At 37.1% G+C, this 8,878-nt stretch overlaps 1 protein-coding gene across 3 annotated transcripts; it reads left to right on the forward strand.

The window, feature by feature from the left end:
- Nucleotides 1-528: 528 nt before the first annotated feature.
- Nucleotides 529-3,708, forward strand: LOC126689963 (protein FLX-like 3). Of its 3 annotated transcripts, none has more exons than XM_050385117.1 (5): nt 539-682; nt 2,071-2,166; nt 2,256-2,792; nt 2,986-3,131; nt 3,259-3,708. In XM_050385117.1, the coding sequence occupies exons 3-5, from the start codon at nt 2,266-2,268 to the stop codon at nt 3,378-3,380; spliced, it is 795 nt and encodes a 264-aa protein (XP_050241074.1). In that variant the 5' UTR covers nt 539-682; nt 2,071-2,166; nt 2,256-2,265; the 3' UTR covers nt 3,381-3,708. The 3 variants fall into 3 exon arrangements, with proteins under 3 accessions (XP_050241070.1, XP_050241074.1, XP_050241079.1); XM_050385122.1 differs by having other exon boundaries at nt 557-682; nt 2,048-2,166; XM_050385113.1 differs by lacking the exon at nt 2,071-2,166 and having other exon boundaries at nt 529-682.
- The last annotated feature ends 5,170 nt before the right edge of the window (nt 3,709-8,878 follow it).

Genomic DNA, 8,878 nt, shown 5'->3' on the forward strand with positions numbered 1-8,878 from the left:
ATACTCTTTATCGTCAAACCAAGACACCAATCGATTTTCGGTGTAGGCATGGATTAAATCTCAGATCTCTTATTCAACCATCAAAAAGCAATCTAAAATTAAAAGCAATCATTTTAAATTTTAGAAAGGAAAAAATCACTACCTAAAGTTTAGGGAACAATTCTCAATTTGGCCATGTAATAAATCAAAGGTTATGTGCAGGTCAATTTGATTATAAATGACAAGGTGTTACTGATTATTATTATTAATGGACAAACAAGTAATTTCAGTGATGGGCTTAAATTAAAAAAGATGTGCTACTTTTACAATATTTCACAACAAATCATAAGTGGTAAGTTGTTATTGGTTCAAATTTACAACTAGTAAGTAGTAATTAGTAACAACTTGCTACCTAAAATTTGTTAGAAAATTTTCCTAAAAAATAAAATAAAATTGTTATGAAATTGTTATGAAATTTTCCTAAAAAATTTGTTATGAAATTGTCGTGAACTCAGCATTAATACTTGCAATATATTCATATAAAATAAAATAAAATAAAATAAAAATGAGAGAGAAAAATGAAAATACGAAAGGAGTAAATTGGTGATTGTGGAAATCGGCGATTAGGGTGTAGGGCGAAGTGAAACACAGACACAGACACTTCTCCCGTCCAAGAACTCTCAACTCTGATTCCTCCTTCCTTGTAAGTTCTATTCCTTCAATCAAACTCAAAACACACAAACACCATAAAACAGAGTCGTTCGTTCCTCGCTGTTTTCAAGAATTCCTTTGTTGTAATAAACCCATCTATCTTTTTTATTTTTATCAATTTTTAGCTTCATTTTTGTTCTCCTTTCAACTCTTATACTATCCTTAAAAAAAATATATATATATATATATATATAGGTCTTCCTCAATTAAATAAGTTTGTACTTTATGCCCTCCTTTATAAAAAAAAAATTTGCATTTTTTTTTTTAATTATTGTTAATTGAATCTATATGAAGGGGTATGATTTGTTATTGTTATTATTATTATTATGCAAGTTTTATAATGTCTTTTTATAACGCATTGGCTATGTTCTTGGGAAACAAATTAGAGGAAGGAAGCTCTTCAAAAAAAAATTAGAGGAAGGAAGCGCGAAATGTGGGTTGGAATCATGCTATAATTGTGATAAGCTTAGGGAATGAAATTGATTCGATAATTGTGTGATCAATTTGTAAATTGGAAATTTATAGATATGAATGTTGATGGATTTGAGGAGAGATGAACGTGTTCATGGAAATGCAATTCATGTTGGTCATATTGAAATTGTTGAGACAAGGGTTAGCAATTTGTTGTTTCACTTAAATTTGAGGCGTGTGAAGAGCTAAGATCATTGCTTAGAGTTGTATAGAAATAAAGCTCATTTTGTTCATTTGCCGAAGAGTCTAATCAGGTTGCTAGGTTTAGATATGTGCATATACCCAGTACCAGTTGAACGGGATGTATTCCATAATAATTGCTCTTTATCATTTGGCCAATATGCCAATTCTTTTTTTATGAAGGTGGGATTTGAACTCAGGCCCCTTATTCAACAATAAGAGACTACCTGTTTAGCTAACTAGGACTGTTTCAATGGTTCCCAAGCAAGAGTAGTTTGTAATTTCCCTTTTTGTTCTTGCCTTTTATTGTACACCATGACCATTTGGTGGAATTTACAGACCTTTCTTTTTATGTAAGTTGACGCAGGTTTGTTTGAATTGTTGTATCATCCTTGGTTACTATAAAGTATGTATCATCTTTAGTGAGGTGTTGAATGATAAATTAATCCTTTAGGTACTCAGTGGTGGAACATGCAAAATGATGAAAGATTGTATTTCTTCTATGTTAGTTGAAAGGTTAATTATCCTCTTTTATTTCTTCTATGTTAGTTGGAAGGTTAATTATCCTCTTTTGTGGACCTTATATTTGAATAGACTACAGATTTATGTTTTCTTTGGGGATAAAACGATAGTGATCCATTAATGTGATAATCTTATGAATCTGATGTTCTATGAAAATCGGAAGTCATTCTTATGTTTGCTGAAGATTGAATTACATTATGGGCATAGTCAAGTAAGCATGGAATAAAGTGACAAGAAAGGATGTGCTGAAACCTTCTATGTAGAATTGTATTTGAACAGCTTTGTTCCTGTGCATGGGACCAGGTTTCATCTTTTTGCTTTATTTGAAAATAGCTTGGACCTTGTGGAAAATATTCCTTGCCCTGTAGATGATGCTTATGTCATTTCTGCAGGAACTTGAGTATGTCAGGGAGAAACCGTATGCCTCGTCATCCTGAAAATTTCCGTGGTTTACGTGATGTCCCTCGGTCTGTTATGAACCACGGACCAGGACCGCTGCCAATTCACCCTGCTGCTTTGGAAGATGAACTTGAAATGCAACATAGGGAAATGCAGAGGATAATTGCAGAGAACCGGCTTGTTATTGATGACAATACACATCTTCAAAGGGAATTAACAGCTGCAAAAGATGAGATTCACAGATTGGGGCAGGTCATTCCCAAACTCCGGGTTGAGAAAGAGGTACAAGCCAGGGAGTTAATCGAGAGAGGATTAAAGCTAGAAGCTGATCTCCGTGCTTCTGAGCCTCTGAGATCAGAGGTTATGCAGTTAAGAGCTGAAGTTCAGAACTTGAATGCATTAAGACAGGATTTGTCTACCCAAGTCCAAAGACTCACACAAGATGTTAATCGTGCACAAGCTGAGAATCAGCAACTAATTGCCATGTCAGCTGATATGGATGGGATGCGCAAGGACCTTATTGAGGCCAGGTTTGAAATAGAATTTCTGATATTAATACTTTTCCTGTCTAGTCCATACCCTCTGTTTCAGCTCCCTTGTTATTCATTCTTATGAAGGGGACTGATAACAGATGCTAGGACCATTAAAAGATAAATTATCATATACAATGCCAAATGCTTTGCTTTTCAACATGGTTGAATTTATCATGCAACATATTTTTAGGAGGGCTTATGAGTATGAGAAAAAAGCCAAAGAAGAACAACTTGAAATGAAGCAATCAATGGAAAAAAACCTCATTTCCATGGCTCGTGAAATAGAGAAGCTAAAAATAGAGCAGCTAAATACAGAGAGAAGAGCACGAGAACTAGGTGAACTCTCTCTCTCTCTCTCTCTCTCTCTCTCTCTCTCTCTTATATTATCATTAGCTTGTGAGAGTATTTAGTGTGCTAAACTCTAGAAAGAAAGTTGGTTTTAAGCTCTCATAATTTTATATAGGTGGCGGGGGCTATGGAATGTTGAATGGAAGCCCTGAAATGAGATACCAAAGTGATGCGTTTGGCTATGGCTATGGCAGTGGTTGGGGACATTACGATAAGCGTGACCCTCCTCGTCGTTGATTTTTCCCAAAGACAACTTGAGATGCTTATTTTGGGTTTGCATGTAATGGTCTTAGCTTCTTGGTGATTGGACATTTAGAGGTCTTCTACGTGAGAGGAAGAAAACAATATTAGGTTCAAGTAGAATGATATCTTTCCACTCACTAGTTTAGATGGTCACTGCAGCCTTTTCGGTTTCAAGCAACATTTTTCTTTACTCCACTGGAATTGAGTTAACATGATACTTATTATTATGATTGCAGATTTGTACACAAATTTATTTTTAGAGATTGGTCCAAAAAAAAAAAACTTAAATTCGGATTATATAGACTGGATGAATATTTTGTTATCTTATACCTCTAACATCAATTTTCTTCCAAAAATGAGAAAGGTGAAAGTCATTTTTTAGAAGCATGTTAATTTTTTTTTGTAGTTAGTGGCAGATGTATACCTTATTCTGTGTAAATCGATTTAGGTTTATGTGAATGTCCAAAACACATCCATGGGTTTTAGCCATGTATTTGTTGGATTTATCACTACATGTCTTGTTCATTCCTGCCCTTTTTGCCCCTTGTTAAAGTTACCACCTTGTGGCATTACTGCCTGGTCTTCTAACATCTGTGCTGCTCAACAATTTGTAGAGGGTAAAAATAAAATAAAATAAATAGAGTTGCATGGGTGGTTAAAGTCCGGGAGTTAGCCTCTCCCAAAAAAAAGCGGGGGAGGGCGGGTAAGATTGTCTACCACAACCTCTCCCAAATCTCATGAAAGTGGGAACTTTATGCTCTAACTATAAGAAATGATTTTCAAGGCCATAATGAATGAGCAGTTTGTTCTACTTTTCGTTTCAGTTTGTCATAATCATTAGAAAGGTGGCACGTGGCCATTCCAGCTTCAATGTGCCAATTGAGGTCAGAGGTTTTCCACATGATAACAGTTGCTACAAATGTTGTGACCCGCTGGCACAGCCAGTTATCGAAGGAGTTTATATGAAGAATAAGTAGAAAATTTCTCCTATTACATTCCCATTGTAAGAGAGTCAATAAGGTCTAAACTCTAGCGGCTGGGATTTTAGGCTTAAATGTGTGGATCATATCCCTGTATAACCAGGGAAAATGGGCTTTTACCCTTATTTTTTAAAATATGTAGCACAATATCTCTATTTTGAAACTATTATGTATTGTGTCTCTGTTTTGAAACCCGATTTTCTAAAAATTGAGTTCTAAATAAGTTTCAATTATCTGACGGGTGCTCTTCCAGCGTGGCAAAAACTTACCTAGAACTTGATAATTATAAAATCAAGTTCTATGCGAAACTCGATTTTTTAAAAATCGAGTTTCAAAACAGGGACATGATACTTAATAGTTTCAAAGCAGGTGCAATTTACTAAATATTTCAAAAAATAAGGGCAAAAGCCCATTTTTCCTTTTTTAAAATATCTAGCACAATTAGAAGGGGAATTGAGATGGAATTTGTAGAATAACACATATTTTGGTGGAACTTGTAGACGGAAATTTTTGTTGTACAAATTCCTTCTAAGAAATCTAAAGAATTTTGGATTTCCACTCTCTGTCATTACCAAATTCAGAATTTACTCCGAATAGAATTTTACCTTTGACGCAAATCCTAGCTAGAAATTCCCCGTCCAAACAAACGATTAGAGCATTTGACATAATACACTGATAAAGTATTTTTAAGTCTTTACTTCTGTTTGCTTTCCAAAAAACAAGAAGTCTTTACTTCCGTTTAGTTTCAAATTGATAAAAGATTGTAGATAAAAGAAATGACCAAAGAGAACATAGGAAAAGTTATTTGTATATGCATGAAAAATAAGCATTAATACGTTTATCAATTCGTTATATATATATAAAAGATAAAGCATAGTATTTATTGTTATTATGTTCCTGTTAAGCCACATCAGCGGTCAGGTCATTGGTCCCACTAGCTTTTTTTCTCCCCTATCTTTTGCAATTAACATTTTCTCATTTATTACTCCATCACATAATATATATATATATATATATATATATATATATATATATATATGTGGTGGGCCTCTTTTGCGTCTTGGGCTAGATTACTCCCGCTGTACCATGGCCCTGTGATTCTGGGATAGGAGAGTCAGGACTGGCCTAACTGAGGCACATCTTAGGCTAGCTTGTGCGCAAGTTTGGGCCCTTCTTGTGTTGACGCATCCTGACAGGAATCTTGAGCATATTCACGTGCTCACGGTAGGAAAAACAGTTACAAGTGTTATAGCAGAAAAACACAATATGGCAAGATAACAAAAACACTTTAACTAAAATATTTTCTGCTAACAACTATAATACATTAACAGTTCCACAACGGAAAAAGTATCACAACATGATTACGGCAGGAATAGATTAATGACAAGAAGTCATGTTAGTCCTTAATCAACCAAGACAAAAAGAAAAGAAGATTAGTCTGCTAGAGGAATGAGCTTGGCTCTCTGGTAGATTCAAGTCAAAAAAAAGGAACCAATCTCCAATGTGGGTAACCTTAGAGGGGAATTCTGCTGTAGAAGTTACTCATTTTGGAAAATTGACCTAGATGACTTAATCTCAAACTCTTGACTTGTTAGAGAGTGGGCTGTTGAGAGGGAGAGAAGTGGGTAGCCTATTGATGCATGCTTTTACTCCTAGCACTCATATTTTCCTTCATCACTCTTGGTTTTCTGTTTTTCTTTCTTTCTCTTACTTGTTTTTCTCTGTTTTCTTCCTTTTCCTTCTCCTTCCCCCCCACCCCTTTTTCTGTGCATGTCTATGGCCTTTTATATTGCCTGCCATGACAGGATTTGCCATTTTTACCCCTTAACCATCTTTGGCCTGTTGTAGGTGTCCTTCTATGGACTACCTAATAGTCTGCCATCTGCCCAGCCATGACCACTACATTGTGTTGGCCGTGCCACGCCTCATTCCTAGAAAAAAGTGGTTTTGTTTTGTTTTTCACTCCCCTTGACACTCCCATCTGGATAAGGGCTAAACTTATCCCTTACCAACTTCTATAGCATGCACCTAGTGATTTTAGCTCATGTTTACCTATTTTGGGTGATATGTCATCCCAACAGGACATTTCCCCCAAAAGAGCTTGAGTGGGAACCCCAAAATAGGCTCTCCCTTCTCCCCACCGCCAGACTACACCTCTAACCCATGGCCTACCTCCCCTGTATTGGCTGGGTACAATTAAGTGGTGCCTGAGCCTTATGTGTAAGCTCCACTTCCATATGAGTCCATTGCTTTTCTAGCTCTCATGCATTTGCCATTGCCTACAGGTTTTTCTGACTCTGCTACATGCTTTAGTGCTTGTTTAACTCTTACGGTGTGAATGAGTTCTTGGGTCTTCATTCTCTACATCTCATTTCTTTTTTGGGCTGGGCATTGCTTGGGTGTGGGCTTTCCTTCCTTTAATTCGGCCCATGTCCCATTTTCATCCTTTGTCCGTGGGCTAACTGGCACTCCTGCCACACCACTGCATTGTTCCTGCTATGATATCATTCACCCTTGTTTGTCTTGTTGTTACTTCTGGGCTTGCGGGCTGAAGCGTCTGCCATGCCAATTTCTCATATTATTCCTTCTTTTAGTCTTTACTGCCTTGAATTCCTGCTAGGCCAGTCCATTCAACACCTCGGGCTTCCTCGGCCCTTTTCATTCTCTGGGCCTCCTCGGCCCGTTTCATTCTTTGGGCATCCTTGGCCTATTTCATTCTTTCCTACCTCTTTCATTCCTATGGGCTTTTGCTAAATCCTTTGGGCTTCCATGACCCAATTACCACATCCTTTGCCTTTGGATTTATTTCCCTGCGAACCAATCCCATTTACCAATTCCTTTCTTTGGGCTCCTTCAGCCCATTTTTGCTTTCTTTCTATTTCTTACGATTCCCATAGGCTTATTACTTCATTCTTTGGAGCTTCCTCGGCTTGTTTGCTTTCTTTGGAGCCATTTATTATTTTGTGGGTCTATGAACCATTATTTCTGTCATTCTGGCCTAATGGTCTTTACTTTGCTGGTTTCTTTCTCCACCTTTTTCATATTGTTGGGCTTCTTCTGCCATTGGGCCCTTTTGTCAAAAAAAGGGCATCAACAATATATATATATATATATATATATATATATATATATATTACTCTCTCTCTCTCTCTCTCTCTCTAATCAAATAGTTATGAAAACTATTCAATTGCCACCCCATCATAATTTTTTTAAATCTACTTATTTGTTGCCTATGCAATTGTTCTACCCCACTTCTGCAAATTTGGAAAGTCCTTCTTAAGTGAGTTCTTTTTTTTTTTTTTCTTTTTTTTTCTTTTTTTTTTTTTATCCCCTATATTCTTTAGATTTTCCAGGCTAATTTTATTGGTGATGTGCCATCAGAGATTTCAGGTAGCAACAACATTGGTTCCCATTAACCAACATAAATACTCTCAATGCAATGGTGAAGAATACAATAAAAGAATTGTAATGGGATCTGGCTACTATAGTTTATTTAAGTCTCACTCTTTTAGAGCTCATGATTGGTGTTAATGCCCATTTTTGGCAAAGGGCCCAACAACAGAAGAAGCCCAACAATAGAGAAGGTAAGGAAGGGAAAATGGTAAAATGAATAAGGAAACAAGCTCAGTAGGCTGAAATGACAGAATTGATGGCCAGCAGGCCCACAAGAATAAAAAGATGTAAGGAAGAAGTAAATGGGCCAAGAAAGCCCAAGAAATAAAGTAATAAGCACATGGGAATAATAAAAGGTAAAGAGGAAGTAAATGGGTCAGGGAAGCCTGGGAAATGAATTAGTAAACTCAATAGGCTGGCTTGAAAGACAATAAGCTCGAAAAGTAATAAGAGGTAGAGATGTAGTTATTGGGCCGAGGAAGCCCAAAGAATTTAGCAAAAAGCCTATAGGAGTAAAAGAGGTAAAGAAGAAGAAAATGGGCTGTGGAAGCCCTAGGAATAAGGTAGTGAAATGGGCTGGCACAACAAGAATGCTGCCCAACAAAGCCCAAAAGAGGTAAAGATATGGAAAGTGGGCCAAGGAAGCCCTAAGTTAAAGATTGATGAAGAAGTGGACTGACACAGCAGGAGCATCAGTCCACAAGCCCACGGGGTAACAAGAAATGAAAAAAAGAGGTAAAGCTATAGCAGGCATGATGTAGTGATATGGCAGGATCAATAGCCAAAAGGGTCATGAACACAAAAAAGGAAAACACGGGCTCGACAGGAAAATGAGGGCTTTTTGCCCAAGTAACGCCTAGTCCAAGAAGGGGTGAAAGGTAAAGAATATAAGCCCAAAAGCCGACATATTCTTCACGCCACAAAAGATAAACACCAACTAGCATGGAGGCAGTAGAAATGGTGTGAAGGCTAGAAAGAAACAAATTCAGACGTAGTGGAGCATGCATAAGGAGCCAGGGCACCACTTACTTGTACCCAGCCAATACATGGGAGGTAGGCCATTGGTCAAGGCTTTCAGAGGGTGTGGTTTGGCGGTGGGGAGAGAAAAAGGGTCTATTC

Source organism: Quercus robur, chromosome 1 (assembly GCF_932294415.1).
Source record: "Quercus robur chromosome 1, dhQueRobu3.1, whole genome shotgun sequence".
Lineage (NCBI taxonomy): Eukaryota > Viridiplantae > Streptophyta > Magnoliopsida > Fagales > Fagaceae > Quercus > Quercus robur.